Source organism: Clarias gariepinus, chromosome 26, assembly GCF_024256425.1.
Source record: "Clarias gariepinus isolate MV-2021 ecotype Netherlands chromosome 26, CGAR_prim_01v2, whole genome shotgun sequence".
Classification (NCBI taxonomy): domain Eukaryota; kingdom Metazoa; phylum Chordata; class Actinopteri; order Siluriformes; family Clariidae; genus Clarias; species Clarias gariepinus.
The window spans coordinates 2,341,901-2,367,500 of NC_071125.1; the positions used below are offsets into that span (position 1 = coordinate 2,341,901).

Genomic DNA, 25,600 nt, shown 5'->3' on the forward strand with positions numbered 1-25,600 from the left:
CCTAGACCCTTATCCTTTGATAAATCCTTGGCTTTCAGGTTGGGCGCAGACAACGAGGGTCTCTTTTAGAGTCTGAATGATTCATTATGACCTCTGACCTCTGTGAAATCCTTTTTTATTTGGAGCTTGATGCACTCCGCAAGGCCAAACCTGGGAGCCATCAAAGACTCTCAAACACATCAAATGAACAGCATTTGACTGACCACAGTGTTCAGTTGTGCCTGAGTGTGTTGTCCATGTGAGTAAGTGTGTGTGTGTGTGTGTGTGTGTGTGTGTGTTTTTGGGAGGTATGGGTTGGGTGGGTACTCAAAAATATTTGCAAATCCCTGTGTTTTTGTGCCAAATAATATTAGTGGTAACATAAATTATGGTAGAGGATGATGGACAGTGATGATCACACACATGCCCGAGGAAACACACACAGACACATTAAACCACCCACGCTAACACTGACAGACACTGGAGAACGTTTATGATGTTAAATAGACCAGGCTTCACACAAAGGTCTGTGTATCCAAATCATCTGCCAAGAGCATTTCTCATTTTATCATTTATCAAAAAAATTTATTCAAATATTTACTCTCCTAAATACATTATTTAATAAAATCAGATTGAGATTGAGAAAGACTGGACTGAAATTTTTTAAATGTAGCTCAAAATCCCATTGATAAAGATTCTGTTGTCACGAATTCCATTTAAAGGTCCTACTGTATATATTGCTTTTTTTTCCTTTTTATTTATTTTTTTTAAAGTTAGCACAGGTCTCCGAGCTCCTGCAAAGTGTACTTTTCTTCCAAATGTGCCTTTTCAGTCTTTATGTAAATGAGTTACTTCTGAGCCACACCCCACTCAAACCAGGGGAGGAGCTTATTTTTTTTAGATTGGGTCACGTTAATGAAAACTCTAATTGGTTTATTGAAAACATATAAAAAATTAAAAAGTTTGTACACACACTATAGAGAACAATCTGAATGTCTAAACGTGAAATCCTGCCTCAATGGGCGTTTATTATTGAGTGTTGCAGTTACTATTTTGGCCACTAGGTCAATGTAATACATAGTAACTCCGATGTAGCTAATTAATCGTGCAGAGTCTAGAAACACCAACAAATGCATAACGTACAGTATGAACACATATTTGTCAAAAAAAAGTTTTTTGAGTGAGAGATCATTAGTATTTTAACAAAATCTGAAACTGTTTTTCAATAACATTAATGAACACATATACGGTTTATGTTTGTGGTGGACATCATTTCTTCACTACTTAACCTGCAGCTCCTCCTGCTCCATCCATTTTTGATTGCTGAAGACTTTTGCTGAAGAGTTTTTATGTTAAAAAACTCAGCCGGATCTTCACTCCTACCCATACTCCTACGCCAGAAACTCTGGACTCTGTTTTTCTTTTACTGGCACATTTTTCTAACCTAGCAACAGAAGAGATCCTGCAAGTCATCTCATGCTGCAATCCTTTCACCTGTCCATCAGATCCAATCCCTCACGCAATGCTCCTACTGTACCTATCTCACAAGACCTTCTGTCCCTTCATCACTACTATCATCAAAGATATTCCCACCCTGAAAAAAAACCCAATCTGTCTTTCACACATCAGCAACTACCGACTGGTATAGCTTCTCTCTGCTTCTTTCTAAAACCCTCCAATGATCTTCACAGTCAACTGTCTTTTTATCTCTTACAGCACAACCTCCAAGATCCGAACCAGCCCGTATTCAAAGCAGCACATTCCACAGAGACTGGCCTTTTGAGAAACTAAATTCAGTCAACAGTCCTCATCCTCCTTGACCTTTCAGCAGTGTTTAACACAATATCTCCTTCATTTTGGAGTCATGGAATTCATGGTGCAGCTTGCATTTGATTTGCTTGCTGGCTGTAAGGTCGGTCATATCAGACACGGACTCTCAACGCTGTCCAACAAGGCTCACAACTTCATCCTCTTGTATTCTCCCTCTATATTTCATTTCTTGGTGAGGTCATATCCCTGTGTGGATTATTCTTATTCTACTGACATTCAACTCAGACACTCTTTAAGACACTGTTTACACTCTGGCAGACTTCTTATCATGGATTGCAGGATCACAACAATACAGCTCAGATGATTCATGATCATACCATCTCCCTGGACAACTTCATGGTTTCACCTTTGGACACTCCATGCAACCTTGGGGTAACCATGGACAATTTGTCTTTCAGAACATTGAGGTGAAGTTGTCCTTTTCTATCCGGACAAGTCAATCAGCTTGTTTTTGTGTTTCTGGAATACATTTCTTTTCAACGCTGAACAACTGAATCCCTGGGAGTCTTCAAATGACATCTAAAAACCCCAATAGAGACTGATGGTACCCTTAGTCTGTGACCTAATGAAGCAGTATCACCAGTATCAGTATTAGTCAAAAACAGACAAGCATCCACTTACCTCTAAGCACATATCGCATCCCACTTTCCACCACACTCCCTCTAACTTGTCCCACCATCTCTCAGGGAACAAGGAAGGTATTCATTTGTGGTCATTTTTATTCATCTTCTCTTTTCTGGCACCTTGGTGATGGAACAAACTAAAGACCTACTTCTTCCTAGAGTACTCAAATTAACGAATAAAAACCCCTCCCCAGAAGAGACTCATGGCTCTTAGTCTGTGCCCTAGTGAACCAGTATGAGAATGTATTTATTGATAAAGAATTTAATGCACATTTGTAAGTCATTCTGAATAAGAGGCTCCGGCAACTGACATAAATATAAATGTATTACTTTTGGAGTTGATTATAAACCTTGTGTATTTTAGTAAATAAACTCTATTGCCTTGTACCTCCAGGGCCCGGGGTTCGATCCCCACCTCAGGTCCGTGTGCATGGAGATCGCATGTCCTGCCTGTGCTTGGTGGGTTTCCCACCACAGTCCAAAAACAGGCAGATTAGGCTAATTGGCATGATAGTGTGTAAATGAGAGTGTGAGTTTGGGTGTGTACCCTGCAATGGATTGGCACCCCGTCCAGGGTGTACCACGTCTCGTGCCCCAGATCTCCTGGAATAGGATCCAGGCCTCCCGTGAGCCTGTATACAGGATAACGTGTTATAGATGACGAGAGTGAGTCAGTGTTGGAGTTAATAAATGGAAGACTTTTCAGATTGGGACGATGAAACGTGTTTTGGGAAACGTGATGTAACATTGTTCGTGCAATTTTCTCCTGAATCGTTTCAGGTCGCTCGCAGTTAAAAAAAAAAACTAAAATTGAGTGTGTATTAAAGTCACTCGGACCAATATGAGTATTGATATTTTGTTAAATCTCAATGCGGCGTGTTTTCACTCGGCCGTTCTCTCATTGTGTTCGCTCTCTCTGTGTTTAATTGAATATGTGGTCAGTTTGTGCAGTGCAGCTTTTCACTGTTTATTGCCGTGAGGATTGAAGTTCGCTGTTTTTCACTCTTTTTCAGAGCTGAAATGGGACGCGTTAATTAGATTCCTGTCACACCTTCCTTCTGCGCATGGGGGCAAACACGTACAGAGTCAAACTGTGTGTGTGTGTGTGTGTGTGAGAGAGAGAGCGAGAGAGAGAGAGAGAGATGCTGTCACAGCTGGTTTGGAACACAGTGATTGCTCTATCTGTTTCTGTCAGTATTTCTGTCTCTCTTTTTCTTTTGCCTTCTCCTCCTTTAAGTCTCTCAGCCTCTGTCTGTCTTTCCTTTTTTCTGTGTGTCTCAATTTCTGTCTCTCCATTTCTTTGTCTTTTTTATCTTTTTCACATCCCCCTTTTTCTCTGTCTGTCTCTCTTTATCTTTGTCTTTCACTTCAGTACAGAAGGGTTTTATTGGCATGGATGTTAACAAAAAAATTTTGGTAATAAAAAAATAAATAAATAAGTTTTAAAACATTATTAAGTTTTATAAACATTATTAATGACATCAATCTAAATTTGTAAACATTTATAAACATCATAAACATATTTAATAACATTAAATAAACAAAAAGCAAAAAAGGGTGTGAGAGTGTTTCTGACAAAGACAAATTTTGTAAGCACGCTAATAAAGACTGGAATGTAGTCTTTATGAGGTGATTATGAGGGAGCTGGCCCGCTTTGTGAAGTTCGTTAGCCCCCATCCCGCTCGGATGTACAGTAAGAGCTTCACTGTCAGACACGTTGTGTCCTTACGCAGACAGAATTTAATGGTTTTAAATAATCAAAAGACACTTGATGTGAATTTTAAGTGTTAAGATGGTAAAAAAAAAAAAAAAAACAGTTACACTGTTTTTGCCACCACGGAGCGTCTGAGGCGCTTCGAGTGTGGGCTATTGGACACAAATGGCCGAGATGTCCACACACACCCATAGACATCGAGGAGCAAGTAAACCTCTTTCTACAGCTGTCTAAAACTGAGAAAAGACAGAAAAATGTTAAAAGAACAGCAGAAGACGCAAAAAAGATTCAAGAAGCAACAAAAAACTTGCCGTCCAAACAATGGACAACAGCTGAAGCAAAACACAAACTGTAAATAGGACTAAATATTAATGGACAAAACCTAAACTAAAACTTCTTTTACTTAGAAAAAAAAAAGAGAACAAAGATCACTGTAAACAAACACCAGACACAAAAAAGTGTAAATAAGTAAATATTATTTCCCTAATAAAGTGTGTTTAAAATCTGTCTGTGTCTCTCTGTCTTTTTCTTTCAGGACCTCTGTCTGTCACTCTATTTCAGTGTCTTGATCAGTCTTTCTCTTACGTTTTCCTCTGGCTTCATTGCTATCTATCACTCTCTTTCTGTTTCTTCCATCGTCTTTCTTTCAAACTTTGTCTTCTTTAGTGTCACTGTTCATCTTTCTGTCTGTCTCTCCTTTTCTCGCTTTATCTTTCTGCCTCTGGCTTTCTCATTCGACCTGTCTCACTATTTCTCTCGTTTTCTCCCTCTGTCCATATACATCTTTCTCTATGTTAGCTCTCTTTTCTCTCCTCTTTTTAATCTGTAGCCTTAACTACTGTAACTTGCTATTTCTATTCGATTTATTAGTAACTCTAATGTAGATTAAATAAAGATTGACATTATATAGTGTCCTTCAGCTCTGTCTTTTAAACTGTCTCATTCTCACTTTCCTGTCTGTCTCACCGCTCTCATTATCAGTGTCTCTGTTCTTTAGCTGTAACAGGTTTATATATTAATAATGCCTGCTGCCTGACACACTGCCCGAGGCTTTCCCGTCATTTATCTCACTTCTTGCTGGCATCATTAATACATCGACTCACATCTCATCTCGTCATAATTTTATCTCCTGATTATCTTACTGTATCTGCTTATTATCTTATTGCCTCATCATCTCTTCATTTGATCATCTTTTCACTTATCCAGAAATTTTCTCATCGCCTGATCATCTTATTTAGAAATAATCTCATCTCCTAATAATATTATTTCATGACCAATTAATCCAGAAATCATCTTATCTACTGATCATCTTATTCAGCAATCATGTAATCTTCTCATCATTCATTCAGATCATCTCAGTTCTTGATGTTCTCACCGTTGATCATTGCATCTTCTTATCTTTCTATCTTGGTCATCTAAATTCCTGATATTTAAGGTAGGATTGTAATATGATAATATATGATAATATTAGACTGACCTACAGTAATTGTCTTACTGTATCTTCTGATCATCTCATTTCCTGGTAACCTAGTTTCCCGATCATCTCACCCCCACATTTTGTGCACAGCATGCTAAGAGATCCATTGATTCTGAATCACATTGTGTGAGGAAATGCTTGAGGAAGTGTTTGACATTTGAGGTGCCCATACATCTCCAGCTTGCTCTCTGTAATTGTATCTGCTATGCATTAGAATGTGGGTTTGGCTTTGACAGAAGAGGAAGTCTGTAATGTTGACAGAACGAGGTCACCACGAGGTCATCCTCTGACAGATAGCACAACATGGTGTAGTAAAGATGTTTGTAGACCATTGTTGTTGCTTCTCTTTCTGTACAGTACATGCCTGCAGGTGTGTGGAGAGGTGCATTGTGGGAAGGAAAGTCAGAGCACTGTGTGTGTTGTTCCAGATAAAACACATTATAAAAAACACATACTGTATAGGCATGCTGAAGTACTACAGAGGTTAACAGCTGGAAGAAGTCACAGAACCCCAGGACCAGTTCCAGTTTGTTTCTCGGAATGTGGATCTAAGGGGGACGTGCTTCTCCAAGTCCAATAAGAATTATTTGGATGGGTTCATAGGTGTTCGTCCAGTCCTTTTGGAATTCAGTGTACAGAGCACAGACCTGACCGAACATCACTCCTAAAGCTGCTGCATAGTCACCCAGACCCTACAAGACTAGCTTGTTCGTGCTCCTCCAGTAGCTCCAAAAGTCCAGTCGTCACCCCTCGGACCCCAATCTTCTATAGGAGAGATCTGGTTATAGAGAACGAGAGAAGTCTTGTAAAGACAAAGATAAATAAATTTCACAAAATATTTAGTTATGCTAAAAATAAAAGATATCAATAAGGCTATACATCACCAGAGTGTGTAAAAGCCTGTTTCTGGAATTCTAATGATGGGTTAAAGCTACATATTGTTTCTGATTCTTTTTTGTTTCTATACAATATTTCCATAGATTTGTAATAAAAGTGTGAGCCACTGTCTGTCTGTATTATAATCTGCATTAAATTAGCCAGGTATTTACTCAATGTGTATTTTCATTCAAATAAGTTAACCAATATAGTATTCATAGACGAGCATGCTACTGTAGCTCCAGTAAATTTAACCTCAGCTTGTGTCTGTCATAGACCGCCTTACATTACAGTATATTCCAGTAACAGAAATAACTAGCAGATTAACTGTTATTCCGAAAATAAATACATGCTGATTTTTTTCTAAACCCAGATAAAACAAATTCTGAAGCCATTTTTAGAAGGCTCAAACACTCTTCTAACAAAAAAAATACCCCATGTCTGCATAAAACTGTCCTTTAATCAGTTTCTTGGGTAGTGCAGCTTTTGTAAAAGTGATGTTAATATTATTATTTGAGGTAAAAAAATAAATTAAATAAAAAAAGAGTGACATTGTGACACTGACAATGAGCTGTTTCATTAACCCCAGACAGTGTAAAGTGGTTTATTAAGTTATCTAAAGTCATAGCTGCTTTAGATAGTCATGACCGCTGCTGGTACTGCCAGTGTTTTTTCAAAAACAACCAATTAAAAAATGATTTTTATTATTTGGACAGTTATAAACTAGTGTTATAAACTAGTTTTCAAGTACACAATGTTACCTGTTGTATCAACATTCAATATTCATCTACTTAGAGTTTTTCCAGTGTGCTATGCTTTAATTTTTCAGTCTTATTTTACTTATATTTCTTTCTTTCTTTCTTTCTTTCTTTCTTTCTTTCTTTCTTTCTCTTTTCCTTTCTTTCCCTTATCTCTTACATTAAGATTTTTTTATTTTATTTGTCTTGTATTCATATTGTCCTTATATTTTCTTTCTTTCTTTTTTCTTTTTCTTTTACTTCTTTCTTCTTTTCTTTTTAATTTCAAAATGAATATTCTTACTTCTATCATTTAACAAAAAATCTTTATTTTACTTCATTTTTTTTTACTTGGCTTTCTTTCTTTATTTTTTATCTTTATTTTTTCTTTCTTTTTTTATCTTTCTTTTTTCTTTCTTTTTTTCTTTCTTCTTCTGTTATTTTTTATTATATATGTATTTATTTAATTTTTCTTTATTTCTTTATGCATTTGTATATTTCTTGCTCTTACACATTTATCAAATAACATTACTTTGCTTACAATTTTTATTAATATTGTACTTATTTTTCTTTCTTTCTTTCTTTCTTTCTTTCTTTCTTTCTTTTACTTCTTTATTGTTCTTCTTTTGTACACATATCTTCCTTATTTCTTCTTTCCTTTATTAATCATAAATTATAAAGTAATTTATAAGATCGTGGACTTGTCTTATTTGAGGCTTTCTCCCCACTCCTCCATCAGTTTTCTTTGGGAAATGGATTCTGTTCAATTTCACACTGTTTTCCACTTTGTGCTGCTCTGAGCACGTTCACAGTGTTTGTCTATTTTTCGCTGAAATGCTGCACAAACTCAGACGTGTGAACACATAACAGAAATTCAGCAGGTGTGCACTTCCTGGTCATTACGGTGTGTTAGGATTTCTGTACTCACAAAAAAATCCCACGCACATCATTAACAAATGTACAGTACATGGTGTGTGTGTGTGTGTGTGGTATCAAGTGGTGCAACAAGTACCAAATAAATGTATGAGAACCTCAGAATGTAACTCTGGAGGATAATAAATAATAACTGAAGGTTTCTGAATGGCCATAAAAGTTTTGATTATTTTTCTGATTCAGCAGCAGTCGAACAGTTTCAAAACACCAGTTTATTTAGGATATTTATGGGATAGTTATTATATGTTATTACTTTCATTTTAAGAGGCAGGTATAAAAAAGTCAGATGAGGAAACAACAGTTTATAGCTGCTGTAATATAAGTGACAACATGAACTAACCTGTTTTTTTTTTTTATGTTTAGCCCAAATCATTAAATGAAACTATAAATGGATGAAACATAAGGCATGTCATTTAATAAATAAAAGATCTCAGTGTTTCTAAATTGCTTTGTTATATAAAAAAGAACACAACACTTATTTAAAAATAACTACTTGTGAATTAATAGTGACTCTGCTTGATCACAGCAACCCATCATTAATTATTTTCATGAAACAGCACAACAAAGAGTGTTTAATTTCCTACAGTAGGTACAGTACACTGCCTGGCCAAAAATAAAGTCCCCGTTTGGATTTAAATAAGCAAATGCTTAAGAGGTTTTAAACGGATAAATACTGCAGTGATTAATGTGTTTCAGCTGCAACAATCATTTTAACTCTAATTGATTTTTTGAACAGCCATGTCAGAAGACATATCCCGTGGTCGGGTGAAAGATGGTACTGTGTTTCAAAAGGATCAAATTATAGTCCTGCATCAAGCAAAGAGAACAACTAAAGAGATAAAGCTAACATGACCAGAATAAAGCTCAGATCTGTCCAACACAGTCTTAAACCCCAGAAGGAAGAAAACCACTTGAGATGAATTAGAAAAAAGGCTTCAGTTTAAGAGCTAGGGAGCATAAAGATTGCACTTTGGAGCGATGTGGTCTGATAAATCATCAGAGAAAAGGGCGTGTCAGGGTAAGAAGGGAAGAGCATGAAGCCATGCACCCATCATGCATAGTGTCCACTGTACAAGCCTCTAGAGACAGTGTTATGATCTGGCTTGATCAGTTACTCAGGTCTAGACTCAACAACGTTATGTGGCAATAAAATGAAGTCAGCTGACGACCTGAATGTACTGAATGACCAGGTTATCACCTCTATGGATTTTTTTCTTCCCTGATGGCACGACCATAATCCAGGATTCAAATTGTGAAAGAGTGGTTCTGGGAGCACGAGGTTTCATTTCCACACATAAACTGTCCTAACCTTAAACTCATTTAAAAGTATTTGCGATGTGCCAGAAAAGACTTTACAGACTGGTTCAACTTTCTTATCATCAGTAAAATATCTTGGCTGGAAATTAATGCTACTCTGGAAATAATGTAAATAAATTATTTGACTTTCTATAAGGTTGTCGAATTGCCATTAGCAATGCGGCCCTTAATCAAACCCAAGGGCGGACCAATCAAAATATTTTTTAGGCCAGGACGTGTATCATCTGTTCTGCGTAGCACTGGATACAGACAGGTCCAAAGTGTGAGTCTATCAATCAATGCATGGTCAGTCATCCTGCCACATGTGTGCATCTGGAATCTATTCTGTATCCTAACCTGACTCTGATATATATAAATAAATAAAAAATCACACTTTGCAGCATATCATACATTTGATTTACTGTCTTGTGCTTTAGATATAACCGTCAGAACCTCTCTGTTCACATGCAGGCTACATCGAGGAGGCCTGCATCATCCCATGCCCTTCAGACTGCAAACTCAGCGAGTGGTCCAACTGGTCACGCTGCAGCAAGTCCTGTGGCAGTGGAGTCAAAGTTCGCTCCAAATGGCTTCGGGAGAAACCATACAACGGTGGGAGACCGTGCCCTAAACTCGACCATGTCAATCAGGTAACACGTATAAAATTTGTAATAAATCTAGCATGCATTGTTTACAACAACTGGGGTGCTGAGACACCAGTGGTCCATGAAATACAACTGAGGGAGCGTGAGATTTGATCTGTACAACCCACATAATTAAAGCTAATAGGAGTAATAGAAGTAAACATATGCACCAAGAAGTTTTGGACCCTTTTGAAATGTATTTATAGTGTAGAAAACATCGTAGCAGTTTTATAAGTTTTTTTTTTTAAGTTGAAAAAGTTTGTATGTGATTCATACAGTACAGTGGATTGTGCCACTTTATAATGGATAACAGATTCCACAATATGGCAGATTCCAGATATGGTTCGACATGAGTTTGAGACAGTTTATATAGGATTTCAGGTGATTACATCATAATCATACACTGGCAAACTCTACCAAGTCATGGCTTTAAGGCATGTGATATCACAGAGTTAAGTGACCAAGAACTTCCATGAATCTCAGTTCAGGGAAAATTTGGGAAATGTGAGACACCCCTGTATAACATTAACACCAAATTCAAGCATATTGCATAAGCACCAAAGGCAACTCAAAAGTAATGACTCGTTTCGGTGGAAAATTTTGAAACAGAAAGTTTTATGGTTTAAAAAAAAATCATAATGAAAAATCGCTTTATGAAATGAAGACTCAGGTGAGTTTATTTTCAGTTAAAGCTGCTCCTGCCTACTTATTTTGGTTGACACTGCCCCCTGACTCCTGCTTTCTAACAAGCTTGAATAAGAGATGTAAAGAATTTCGCTATGCTATAATATACCGTACTGTCGAAAAGTCCCCCCATGGCTGCAAAGGCTCTAAAGATCAAATTCAGCAGCAACCTTATTTCCCCTCTCGTCTGTTCCAGTCACTCAGCATTCAGCATCACCAGTACAGTGAAACCTCTAATTGTGAGTAACATGGTTGCGAGTGTTCCGCAAGAGGAGCAAAGATTTTTAATAAATTTTGCCTTGGAAAACGAACAAGTCTTGGTTTACGAGCACCGAGTATCATGTATCACGCACGCGCTTCTTGTTTTGACATGTGATCACAACTGAGCCAATGGGTTTTCTCTCTCTTGCGCTGTGGAATTGTGGGTCATCGTCTCCCATGCTGGGTCTTAGTGCGCCGTCTCTTACTGTTATAATCAACATCCGTGCACGCGTGTACTGTTTACTATAACACTGTGACCATGTGTGTGAGCATAAAACATATTTCATTTTGTGACTGTATGCGTGTGTGTACAGCGCGCATGTAAAGCAAAAGCAAGTCTCATTAGAGAGGTTAAAGATCCATTTTCTCTCACTCCTCAAGGGTTAGCCTGCTCTTTGCACACACACAGACCCCTCCTACCTTTGCCTCCACAGACACACGCACTCTTTCTCTATGCTTTACACAGAAACACTGCTCTGTCGTGATTCTATTTAAAGGTAAAGTGCAGGTTAATTTGTTTCATTCTTACTTTACAGCAGTGATTCTGTTAGTGTGTCACTCAATCAAATGTCTTTAAGAGAGATTTCTTGTTTATTTTTCCGATAAACCAGCGTTTTCATTGTGTGCGCGTGTGTGTGAAAAGATAGGACGAAGGGTAAATGCGTAAGACGAGAAGGGGGGAGAGCCTACTTTAGATTCACACACACACATACACATACACAGCGCCTACGCGAACAAACGGAAACACTTATCTTTACTTTTTTTTAAGGTAAAATGCAGGTTAATTTATTTTATTTTTACTTAATATTTTGTGTTAATTATCTTTAAGTATTTATTTTTTGGGCTGTGAAATAAATTATTTGAGTCTTTATTATTTCTTATGGGAAAATTAAATTTGGTTTACGAGTGTTTTGGAATACGAGCCCACTTCTGGTACGAGTTATGCTCGTAATCCAAGGTTCAACTGTATACTTATTACCGGCCTGATCATCTGTATCATCTGAACCTGTTTTTTACTGATTCATGCCTAAATTTTTATGCTTAAATGATTTATAGGTCACTGTGTAGGCTTCAGGTCCTCGCGACCATAAATACGGGATAAAGCGGTATAGAAGATGAGTGAGTTAAGTGAGTGTATAGACTTTTGCATAGTACTTCTGCAATGTTTAAGAAGCCCTGGGTTAGACGGCTGCCAGATACCATAACAGACCAACATCTTGGATATGATATTAATGTTATTTCCATGTGTTTTGTAATAGTTACTGTATAGTTCACAATTATTATTATTATTATTATTATTGGATTTCCATCTACTACCTAAAAAAGTTTTGGTAGTTTACTTTTATTATTGCTGTGGGTTTTTTTTTTTTTTTTTTTTTTTACAAATGCTGTTTTTTTTCTCTCTCTCAAGCTTCTAAATCATCAAATAATTTTTTTTATAAACAAAATGTTTATTTACTGCACAGTTTTATGAGATGATTCCAATTCATTTACTAAACAATTATTGATTTTGTATCAAATGATTACAGCTTTTATTCTTTATTTTCATTTATTTAGCAAATGATGTAATAAATCTTTTTGGTTAAGGCATCACAGTATTATTTCACACTTGCTACTTATTTGAGTCCAAAATTTAGGAGAGCTGCATTTTTCCTGGATAATAAGAACACGGTGTGTTTTGGAAAACGAGTGGAGGAAAGGCGAGGAAACCTGTCAGCATTTTAATTCCTTCTCTATTTTTATATATTCCTGAAATACTTCTCATCAGACCCGAGGCTCCCCGAGGCGATGAGCCGCTGAAGATTTCAGGATGATTTCATTTGCTAAACGAAACATTTCCCTCTCTCTCCCTCTCTCTTTCTCTCTCTCTATTTCTGACTCTAAGCAGATGATTAGATCTGTTTGTATTTAAGATGTTTATTTTCCACTTGAAGCCTCATCTGTGGATCTTATTTGCACTTATGATTAACCAGTACTGTATCATTTTTAATACTTTCTATAAATTCTTTGCTCCTATCATAAATTTTCTCATGTCTCCTTTTTTTTTTTTTTTTTTTTTGGATGATCTCTCAAATACGCTGCTCGAGCACAGGCGCAGGTAAGCTAGAAAAATCCTTATTTTTAAAAAATGTGTCTTTCCCTGCGCACTAAAGCGTGTAAATTCCTGCTGTTAGAGAAAGCAGGTGTTTAAGTGCATTGTGTTACTAGACACAGAAACTTTAATTTGTTTTAAGTCCTTTTATTTGGGATGACTCAGCTGCCGTGATGCTCGTTTGTATGCATGTGTGTGTTTTTGTGGGTGTGCGTGTGCTGCAGGTGTACGAGGTGGTGCCGTGCGTGAGCGACTGCTCTCAGTACGTGTGGGTGGCCGAGCCATGGAGCACGTGGAAAGTCAGCAACGTGGATCTGAAGGAGAACTGCGGTGACGGGGTGCAGACCAGGAAGGTCAGGTACGGCTCCTTTAACGTCCTTTTAACCGAATTAGTTTCTTTTCAAAGGCGCAGTAAGTGTTTCTAAACCTGAATCACATGATTTCAAGGAAAGATTTTAAATTTTTAGGTTCATTTTATTATTTTTTTTCCTTCACAAAGCACAAAACTACACACCGAAGCAAAATTTCACGTTAAACTGGAAAACGGTTTTAAGCTCTTTTGACATTTTATCACAACAGCAATAAGCACAAAAAATTGATGTACTGTAGCATGCACAAACATTTTTTGAATCAATTTTTACATGATTCAATTCAGTTTGAGCATTTATTGGTTTTAAATGTACGTTACACATAAACCTGACTTGACCAGCCACACAGCCAGTTTTTTTACGATACTGATTTTTCCCTGCTCAGGGGAAAGGCTCACAAGGATTTTATTGTCCTTTAAAAGAGACACGGAGACGAGCACTTTCACCGTGTTGTGTTTACGAAGAGGACTGAGGAGGAGGAGTAATAATTTGATCAGCTGTTCAGTCTAAAACCGCTTGCAGGCAGAGATGATCGTGAAACCCCAGCTGGATGGCGGATTTTAAGCTGATTCTGCAATAATGCACAGCATGTTGTTTTTTTATTTTTTTTTTATGCCACCCCTTTGCATATCGGTTTTCTATCCTCATACAGTAGCTGACTTTTTTTTTCTATTGCTCTGTTTCTCAAAGGGCTTAAAAGGTTTTTAAAAAATAAGGTGTTAATTACCATTTATTATCATAATCATTCACATTATTTATAAAGTGTTAGATTTGACACCTTTTTGTGGGTTCCAAGAGATTTCATCATTCCAGTTAAAAAAAGAAAATCTAAAAAAAAGAAGAAAAAAAAATTCGGTCACATCCCTAATAATAAAAGAAATTGATGCATGCAGGGTCGAACATACACTGTTAAATTGTATTTCGTGTTAAAGTACTCCAAGCATTTTGTTAGTGCAAGTGAGACTAATGGAAAGGGGCGGGGCTTCTGGTACGTATCAGTTCATATCAGAGAGTCCAGACCTCCAGACCGAAGCATTCCAGACTCATTTGCTATATTTGACTCGTCTGGTGTTTTCACCACAACTGGTGTATTCTGAGTGATCACTCATCCTAGCGTAATCCCATGTTAACATTAACTGACCTGGTGAATGAAGGTGTAAAAGTGATTGACATTTACAGAAGACCCGCATAACTGTGTTCTATAATTCCACACCAACAAAAGTTTGACTTGAACACCCCTCTTTTAATATCATAGGCAGTTAAATTAAACACCACTGGACGGCATGTCAGTGTAATATCATGTAGAGATGGCAGTATTGGAAACATCACACAAGACTGAAATGATCACAGAGGAACGAGTAGTTTGTATTTCAGGTCTGTGTTTTGTCTGAATTTATGTTTAAGTTGTTTTTAATTGAAAAGTTTTTCAAATGATAATAATTTTAAAATGTTTGAACATGGAACTTAATCAATAATCAAATAAACATGTGTTTGTAATAAAAAAATAAATAATTTTGTATTAATATATATAAAAATATATAAAAAACAACTTAAACATAAATTTATATATATATATATATATATATATATATATATATATATATATATATATATATTTATTTATTTATTTTTTTTATTTTTTTTTTTATTCACATAAATGTGGGGCGTTCAAGTCAAACCAGGACTTTTTATTATCCAGAGCCATGATCAGACTGCCTTCTTCACCTCTGAAACACTGGCCTCCCAGGAACTCCTTAAATGGCTCAAATATGTGAAAATGACTAGGAGGATGTGGCAATAACTCCCACCTGAGTTCCTGTACTGAGCAAGTGGTGATGGTAAATGATTGTGTGTACAGTTCCCGCGGTCAGATGTGTCTCTTTCACAAGTTGATAACAAGTTATCTGTAAATTTTTACGGATTAGGCGTTCAACTCGCTGACTCATTCACAGATGTACGGCCGTCCTCTTAAAAAAAACCTTTGCGCCATTTAAAAGTTTCACTGCAGCTACAGTAAGAGTCTCATCACCGTACTGTGTTTAAAGTCTTCTGTAAATATCAATCACTTTTACACCGGCATTCAGCAAAAATTTCATCTCAATTCCCAGTTTTACTCAAACGCTTTTCGTATTTATACCAGTACAAAAAGTATTTCTTTTAAAATTTCTCTTTGATTCTTTCTATTTATTTGTCCTACAGTGAAACGTTAAATTAAAAACACTCACAGGGAAGAAGATAAAGATTAAAATCAAGCATATTTGAACTCCGGGAGTTGTATTACTGTATGCCTGAAGTGGGTGGAAATATTTACAGAAAGAAAGTAATAATTCCAGCAAACACATACAGTATGAAGGGCATAATATTTGCAGATTGAAGTAATGAAATGAGTCCCTTCTTTTATAAGACATTCCACTGGTTCTTTTTTATTTATTATTATATACTAATAAAAGAGGTCCTTGACTTACAGGTGCATGCTAAACACCGCCGATGGTCCCACCGAGGTGGTGGAGGATTACCTGTGTGACCCCGAGGAGATTCCCGCAGGTACACGTGAGAGCCGACTGCCGTGCCCGGATCGCTGCGTGCTGTCCGAGTGGAGCCCCTGGACCAAATGCCAGCTGGTGAGAGAGAAAAAACCCTGTGGGAGGAGTCTAGAGGAGATATACTGTACAGTACAACACCTTTTCCACTGAAATAAAGGGGGGCCAAAACTTTTGAATGCTATATAAGTATCTATATACTCAATCTATTTAGTGTGGATGATCGTACATACTGTAAGTTGTCACATTGCTTAGCATTATGGAGTGATAGTAGAGCATTTAGGTGTAAATAGAAAGCAAGCTCGTTATTTAAGGCGTTAATTAAGAGACTTAAACGAGGTCGAGGTCGATTAAAGACTTTGAAAATGTTTGTATCATTGCAACTTGTGCAGGAAATGAATCCTACGGTAAATCTTGGCTTTATATGAAGTTTTGAGTCTCCCACCTTTTTTCCACACACTTGGCGTTTTCTCTGCAGCTTCACACAGAAGACAGATGTTGTTGCTGTTGTTGTTGTTGTTTCCTTTCCGTGCACATGCTGAGCGTTTTCCTGGCTGCTAAATTAAACCCAATTCACTCCTAATTCATTGAAATTAGTTTCCCTTCTCGTTAACGATTGCTCTGTTGATTAATTGGACCTGTTCATTATTTACTCTCTTTAACAACCTGTTTTTATCCATCCACCTTCTGTGTGCTTTTTATTCTGTATTTCTGTTTGCGTTTATGCGTTTCTGTGTTTCTAACCTCCGCACTCAAGGTCAGACTTGCTGCAGATTTAAAATGGCTTTCATATCATATTTATCCATCTGTCGATCTGACTGTGTCTAACCGATTGTCTGCCTGTGTCTGTGTCTGGTAAACTGCGTCTAGACTGTCTGTGTTTGTTTACTTGTGTCAATCTGTCTGTCTTCCTGCCTGCCTAACTGTCTGTCTACCAGCAGTATATTCCTTTCAGTCTGTCTGTCTATGCCTGTCTGTATGTTTGTCTTTCTGTGCCTAGCTGTCTGTCTGTGTTTGTTTACCGTTGTCGAGCTGTCTTTCTGTGAGCATCAGTTTAAATTTGTCTGTATGTCTGTCTGACTATGTCTTGCTGTCTGCCTGCCTGTCTGTCTGTTTGTTTGTCTGTTTAAATGTGTCTGCCTGTCTGACTGTGTTTGTTTAATTGTGTCAAGCTGTCTTTCTGTGAGCATCGGTTTAACTGTGTCTGTCTGCCGAGAGTTCTTCCCTTGCTGTCTGTGTCTGTTTAACTGTCTCTAGCTGTCTGTAGCAAATCTGACCTGTGTCTAGACATACAGACTGTGTCTTTATGTCTGTCTGTCTGTCTGTCTGTCTGCCTATGGTACCAACTGTTCGATATGTACCTAACTGTGTCTAGCTGTCTGACTTTGCCTTTACCTGTATGTCTGTACTGTACATCTGTCTGCCTGTCTGTCTGCCTACCTTTTACTCAGTGTCTATCTGTGTCTGTTTAACTGTGCCTGTCTGTATCTGTTTGTCCGTCTGCGTCCAGAAACTTACAGTCCGTGTCTGTTTTTTTTTACTGAATTTAGCAGTCTGCTTCGCCTTGCTTCTTCTGTAGCTTCCTGTTTAATTAACCTACTCTGCTTGTCTGTGTGTTTCTCTTTTTTTCTGTCCACTGCTCTCTTTCTGTCTGTCTTTGTCTACTTGTGTCTATCCTTGTCACTTTATCTCAATCTGTCCATCTGTTAAACTGTCTGCTTCCGTGTGTGTGTGTGTGTGTGTGTGTGTGTGTGTGTGCATGTGTACAGTATTTATCCATTTATCCCTTCATCCACCCTACAAATGAACTTTTTATCTGCCTGTCTGACTTTATTTATATATTTCCTCACCCATCATTTCATCTAACCCATCCGTCTGTCTGTCTGTCTGTCTATCTGTCTGTCTGTCTATCTGTCTGTCTGCTCGCCCTCAAGCAGTTCTACAAGCAGAGCAGCAGTGACTTGTCCAGGAAAGCATCATTAAACTTCGATTCAGCTTAAATCCAGCTTTCTTGTCTTGTAATCACGCTGCAGTGAACGTCTCTGAATGAACACCAATTAATCATTTCTCACCAAATTACCGAGTCACAACACAAAAAGTGAAACTTGTTTACAGAAACAAACACACACACACACACACACACACACACACACACACACACACTAAGAACTCTCTGTGACTAACGAGAACTCGTAATTACATTTATGCCTTTATGCAAATGAAGCTATGTAAATAGGAACAACTAATTAGTGTTTTTTTTCCCCCTTTTCTTTTTGGTCGTCACTAATTTCCAGCTCAGTGTTCATCCTTTTGCCTCAGGACCGTTCTGACTCCAGTCTCCTCTTTCTTCTTCTCCTGCTCCTTTTTCCCTGCCGGCCATGACAAGTTGTTAATCACAGTCTATTCAGCTCGGCATCACAGCTTTTAGTGTGGAGTCAGGCCCCGCATGTGTTATTCATGACGCCGGGGCAGTTATCCCAGCGCTCTCGCACTCTCTTTTAAACCTTTAAAAGAAAAAAAAAGAGGGAAAAAGGCAGCAAACACTCTCTTATGCTGCCTCATGCTGCTGTGTGGTTTCTCTCTCTCTCTCTCTCTCAGTATTCTGGGTTATGATGTCAGGGAGATCTTATTTCTTTGTTGACTTCAGTTATGATTGTCATCTATTGAGGTTTTAAAAACATAAAAATTACTTAAACGTCTTCGATTAAATCGAGCTCGGCTTTGTGTGGGTGTTCCTTATGAGTGGCCATCTGCTGTGTTGTGTGTACACTTGGCTTTCGGTTTAATAATGAACTCCATTTATGTTTTACATGTGTGTGTGTGTGTGTGTGTGTGTGTGTGTTAAAGCCTTGTAGTGGCCATGGGGATCGACAGAGAACAGCTCACGCACTTCGCATGCCCAAGGAGGGCGAAGAGTGTCCCAAAAGCATGGAGGCGGAGCCATGTGTGTTCAACAGGAACTGCTTCCATTACAGCTACAACATCACGGGTATCATCCTTGATTCTGATTGGTCAGAAGGTGTCGATTCGTTTTCTTTAAAAGCAGACAGTTGTGCAGCTCTATACTGTAGTTCTCGTAGGTTTACAGTATGCGAGGGGTGTTCAAGTCAAACTGGGCCTTGCCGTGAAATTTCTGGTGAATGGAGGCATAAAAGTGATTGACATTTACAGAAGATAAATCAAGTTAAACGCGGTACAGTGATGAGACTCCTTTGCAGTAAAACATTACATGGTGCAAACATTTTAAACAAGGCCGTATGTTCATGAATGATGATCTTAGACGAGGTGGCTCATAGCCCACTGCAGTCAATCCCGTGAACATTCAGCAAGAGGAACATCTGATGCGTTGAAATTTACGGGATACTTGTTGACAACCTGCGGAAGAGACGCATCTGACCACTAACACCACTTGCACATTACAGAAACTCGGCTGAAGGTTATCGCCACATCCCCACTACAGTCCTGAGCTCCACATGTTTGGGCCATTAAAGGAGTTCCTGGGAGGCCAGCGTTTCAGACTTGAAGCACTACATACTACTTTGATAGTATCCAAGCAGTGGTGAAACACTGGGATAAGTGCATAAGTGTGGCAGGGGATTATACGCAGAAATAAAGCTCGTTTTTACTGTGTGCTTTTGTTCTGCACAATCAAAAGTCCCAGTTTGACTTGAACGCCCCAGTTCTAATTCTATGTTAGCGTTTCTATGGTAGCGGCTCATTCAGAGGGACTTGCCTGGCTTGTCACACAATAAGTCTAATAATAAACGTTGGTGTTATTTAACAAAGAAAGACGTATAATTGTTGATATGGTGACAGAGTCTCGATCCTTTGAGAACTCCTTTGAAGATCAGCAGAAAATGTTTTATGAGCTTTATGTCTGAGATTGTTGCTAGAAAACCTTTTAGTGCCCCGTAGAGGTATACAGACCAACGGATCACTTTCTACTCAGGACACAGGGATCACTTTTGGTTTTGAAATGAAGTCATTAAAAATTAATTATCCAACATTATTATTATTTTTTTCAAATGTTTCATTAAGTAATTGATATTTAATTAAAGTAAACATTATGTTTTAGGTATATATGTAACTTGTTTTTAAGGTATATATGTGTATGCTTGTTATTTTTTGTAGCGATGCCGCAGCTGTCCATAGCCAGGATAAAAAAAATAAATAAAAATAAAAGTGGGAGGGCCATATTCACTTTCTCACCTGTCAATCATAGTGTCACTAGCCAATCATGTGTATCTGTGAGTCCAAATATGTAAAAGAGGGCGGATAGCGTTTTTCTCAAAGTGTTATAGACTGCCCCGTGAAGCAGCACGAGTCTTGTGGTAGACTTTAACATCTCCAAGTAGAAGCTTTGATTTCATTGGAGAGAGGTGACCTACAGTACAGTAGCAGGTGGGCGGGAACTAGCAGGTGACCAATAATTCCTGGAAGACGTTCATATACAAATTGCTGATGACTGCTATTATTTTGTACAGGAACCGTGCAGTCTCATTAACACTGCTGTTTTTAATCATAATTATGTGACCAATCTCTGAGTGTTTGTGTGTGCATGACATTCAGATTGGAGCACGTGTCAGTTAAGTGCCAGCGCTGTGTGTGGAAGAGGGCTGAAGACACGCATGCTGGACTGTGTGAGAAGTGACGGCAAATCAGTGGACCTCAGATTCTGCCAGGAGGTTTGTTCACGGAGTATCAGATGTGCAGCATGGTTTATAGCCTCTGTTAAACTTTCTCATGGTAGTGTTTTTTATAAAGGCTATACTGTATGTGTATGCCGTATGTACAGTAATAGGCATAGCTTTTAATGACTTCTCATGCTTTAGACCTGGTGTTTGCATTAGGACTTGGTTGATTGTTTCATTTTCAGGGGCTTTGTGTTTTAAATTTACATTACGGTATTTGGCAGACGCCCCTTTGAGCAGTTGAGGGTTAAGGGCCTTGCTCAAGGACCCAATAATGGCAACTTTGTGGTGCTGGGGATTGAACCTGGGATCAGTAGTTCAGCACCTTAACCACTAAACTACCCCTGCCCCAGGTTTTTTAACACAAAGCCACAGTAAAGTAACACAACTACAATAATTATGATAAAAACACAAAAAAAAATCAGAAGAAATGAAGAAACAACAAAAACAACATCACAAAAAAAGATCAGGCACTAAAGCAAGCACAAAGTCCGAAACATTTGTCAGTCACTAAAAGATATTGTAACCGATGCATGCATTTATTATACACTATGTAAGAATGTGTTTATAAGGCATCATACACAACGTTGTAATTATTTATGAAGAGATATTTCAATTTATAGCAATGCATTTATAAAAGATTACAAATTATGCTTATGACACTACTTATAGTCTGCTCAGTATGTTGTATTTATTCACAACAAAACAAGAACCTATTGTGAAAAATTTTGTTGTCAAATTCATTAAATGTCATTATTTGATTTTGTGTAATTCACTGGCATGTTTTTACTAAGGTGTGTTATGGACACTGCTTGTAATGCACCATGTTTACAACCCATAATAAGATAAGATAAGATAAGATAAGATAAGATAAGATAAAATAAGATATTTATTAATCCCGAAGAAAATAGTTTATAATATTTATCATAAACATAACCATATCGTAACACATACATTACTATATTGACTAAGCTACCACTTCTTACCCTAGTCTGTTTCTCTGCAATGATAAAACTGGCAGCATGCAGGATGTACTGCTCACTAATACATTCAGTAAGTCCTGTTTGTCCACCACTGATCAATCCACACACACTCTACAAGCCTACGAAGAACAACAGGCCCCTAAATCTCCCACAATGCCCTTTTGCAACAGGAAACCCAATGTACAAATGATGTATCCTTGAAAACACTGCTCAGGTGATTAGCCTTTGTATCCCAGTGTAAAGATTTTTTTCCAAGAAGGAATGAGTTCTTGGAGTTTTTCAGACCCCACAGGGTCAAAGCAGTGTAAAGGAAGATCATTCAGAGTGTCTATAATTAGACCCTGTGAGTTTTGTTTGACGGAGTGTTAACCTTGTTCAGCAGTTACAACAAAGATCAATGTGCGGAAAAAGAGGGCCTTCAGTCTTCTGTTTGCTCAGTAATGCTTTCCATGGCTAATGACCTATGAACACATGCACAACCTTACAATAGATTCATGAATCAAATGCATTGTTATAATGTTTTATGGTTTTTAACTAAGGAAAATACATTGTACCTATATTTATAATTCATTCATAAATAATTGTTAATAGAATTATTTATATTTGATGGTCATTACAGCTATAATCCTTAATCACATTTTATTCTAAAAGCTTGTAATTAGATTAGTCATGTCTATACAACTAAATGACAAATTATATATTTATACATAAATTAAATATTTTATTAAGAAACCTTAATTAAATGTATCACTTGTTTTCCAGGTATATATATGTGTGTGTATGTTTAAAATGTTAAGATTTGTATTTTACTGTTTAGTCATGTAAAGTTGTATGGCTTAGTAGTAAATTATTTGAAAAAGTAGTGTATTGTAGTTTTTGGGGTATAAAAGGTTTTAAGTATAGAAATGAATAGTGTGATGTAAAGTTGCAGTGTTTTGTATTATGCTGTAAAGCTTTATAGTGCAAAACCTGAAACTTTACAAAATACTACCAAACTTTACAACATACTGTACACTGAAAAAAACAAACATGTACTGCAAAAATACAATATATTATGGAATTTTGAAATGTGCAAAGTTCTAAAGTTTCGTAGTATATTGTTTAAAAATGTGTGTTTTAGGTAGGCATTTACAGTACAGTATGTTGTAAAGTTTTATAGTAAACTGTTTAAGGATACATGTTTATAGTATGGTGTAAAGTTATAATATTATGTTATATGTTGTAAAGCTTTATATAAGAAAATCTGAAACCTTTACAAAATACTACATAAAACATTACAACATGTTGCTCTATATACAAAACAACATATTACAACAAAACTTTACAGGATTTTTTTACGCTGTAAAGTTTAGAGAGAGGGCTTCATGATAATTGCTGTGGGATGGAAATTATTTAAAATTATTCTAATTTAAATTTATCAAAATGTATAAAATGTGTATGATGCTTTATAGATTTATGGTAATATGATACTCATATCTATATTATGGAAAGTTATTCTTCCTTTACTAATGCAAGTGTAAAATTAATGCTGTGTGCGTGTGCGTGCATGTGCGTGTGTGTGTGTTAGCTGGGTTTGGAGAAAACCTGGCAGATGAACGCTTCCTGTATGGTGGAGTGCCCAGTAAACTGCCAGCTCTCAGAATGGTCAGTGTGGACAGAGTGCTCTCAGACCTGTGGCCTGGACGGTAAGGGGAAAAAAATTATTAAACTTTCATATATGACAGTTGTTTGTCTGAGATACTGAATATATTTTTATTAATATACTATTAATGTACTATAATATGGATAATAGGGATTTTGAAAAAGTCTGTAACAGCCACGGTACAAATGTGACATGTTAGACATTACAGTTCACCAACTAAAAGTGAAGTGCCAATACTTTTGAAACCTCATACTCCACTGTCCAGTAATTTCACTTAGGTTTAAATGTAAAGGAAAAACTCAAACTGAATGTTTTGTCATCCAGCAATTCATTTTTGCAATCTTTCATACCCACACACACACACACTCACACACACACAACCCATACAATCCTCCAACCACAGACCAGCCGTTCATCTATTAATCTATAGGTACATCCAACCAGCTGTCCATCCACCCAGTAACCCATCTCTCCAAACAATCAAATAATACTTTAATTCACCCATCCTTCATCTATTTATTCAGTCACCCATTCATCCATCCATCCATCCATCCATCAATCCATCCATTTGTTCATTCACCCATGCATCCATGCATTCATTCTTTCATCTACGTTTCCAAACCTTTCACCCACCCAATTCAACAATTAATATATCTATCCATCCATTTATCCAACCATCATCCATCCATTTACACATCTATTAGAATCACTAACCCTTCAATCAAGAATTCATCTGTCCATTCATTCATTCATCCACCCATCTATTTAACCATCTATTTATTAATGTGTTCATTTATTTATTATTTATTTATTATCCATCTATTGTCCTGAATGCACACACACTCATTTATTAATACTTCTATTTACCCATAGAACATGGAGTATGCTGCCTGTATAATATTAATAGATCTACAGATGGATGAATGGATGGATGGGTGAATGGATTTCTCTTTGTTTAAAGAGGATGAGATGGAGCTGTCTGTCCATCTATGTGATTAGATCTCCAAAGAGAAAGAAAACTAATATTTAAAAGAGTGGCATGTGGCCATGGGGGTTATACAGAGAGGAGGGGACGAGTGTGTGTTTTTTAAGGAGGTGTGTTAATCCTGTGTGGCCCAAGCGCCAGGAAGCGGGATGAATATAAATGCAGTGAGTCAGAGACGGAGAGTGACAGCTCACAGCAAGACTGGAAGACAGAGGAGCAGATAAAGAGACGGAGTCAGACAGAGAATGTGGCAGGATCTATTGTGCAGAGTGTAGACGGTACATTATCTCCCCCAGCCTGCTCTGTGATGGAGGCTGGAGAAATCTCTTCATCCCAAAATCTCTGAGTCCATTACAAAGATCTGTTTTATTCCATGGCTTGATAAACTTATTCAAGTTTGCCAAATAACTTTACAAGGCTTAAACCAGATTGTTCTTGTTTTTATTGGCAAAAAAAAACTGTGGAAAAAAAAAATGAAGCAACTGTGAGTCAGCAGGATGTTCAGCTGGGTTTTAGTTTCATGAGAGCTGCTTAAAAGCTAAACTTAATTTGTCCCTTTTTTTAATAATGCATACCCGAATAATGATTATAAACTGGATGTTGTGTATGAATTATTGATAGGTGATTAAATTAAAACTGTTCTTATTAAAGTATTCAGACTTTTAGTCTAAGGTGTACAGTAGTGGTTGATATAATCAAATTTAAGTCTACAAGCATCCATCTGTTCATCCATCCATTAATAAATCTAATAATCCACCACTCCATTCATATAACATCACTCGGGTTTATTATCCATCCATCTATTCATCTACTTTTGCAAGCTTTCATTCGTCCAATTCAATCACCCACTTGATCACTCATGTATCTATCCAGCCAGCTCTCCCTTCATCCACAAACACATCCTCCCATCCATCCATCCATCCATCCATCCATTCAGCCATTCAGCCATTCACAGATTCATCAAAACTGCTGTCATCCATCCAGCTACCCAGCCAGTCAACCTTTGGTTCACACAATAATCTATCTATTCACCCATCTATTTAACTATGCAGGTAACCAACCATCCATCCCTCTATCTATTTATCTATCCACTCATCCAATAACCTATACATTTATACCTCCAGCCTTCCATTTACACACTAAGATATTTCTTTTACCAACCCATATATTCATCCATTCATCCATCTATCCATCAATCCATCTATTCATTCATTCACCAACCATAAAAGCAGCTATCAGTTTATC

General features: G+C 37.3%; 1 protein-coding gene across 1 annotated transcript in view; it reads left to right on the top strand.

Moving 5' to 3' along the window:
• LOC128514418 (thrombospondin type-1 domain-containing protein 7A) overlaps positions 1-25,600 on the top strand; it is a 158,649-nt gene that overhangs the window by 117,212 nt on the left and 15,837 nt on the right. The window contains exons 15-21 of the mRNA XM_053488266.1: positions 9,937-10,115; positions 13,147-13,152; positions 13,371-13,504; positions 15,982-16,135; positions 18,902-19,043; positions 20,624-20,739; positions 23,296-23,413. Of these exons, the coding sequence (XP_053344241.1) occupies positions 9,937-10,115; positions 13,147-13,152; positions 13,371-13,504; positions 15,982-16,135; positions 18,902-19,043; positions 20,624-20,739; positions 23,296-23,413 (849 nt within the window). The remainder of the gene's footprint in view (positions 1-9,936; positions 10,116-13,146; positions 13,153-13,370; positions 13,505-15,981; positions 16,136-18,901; positions 19,044-20,623; positions 20,740-23,295; positions 23,414-25,600) is intronic.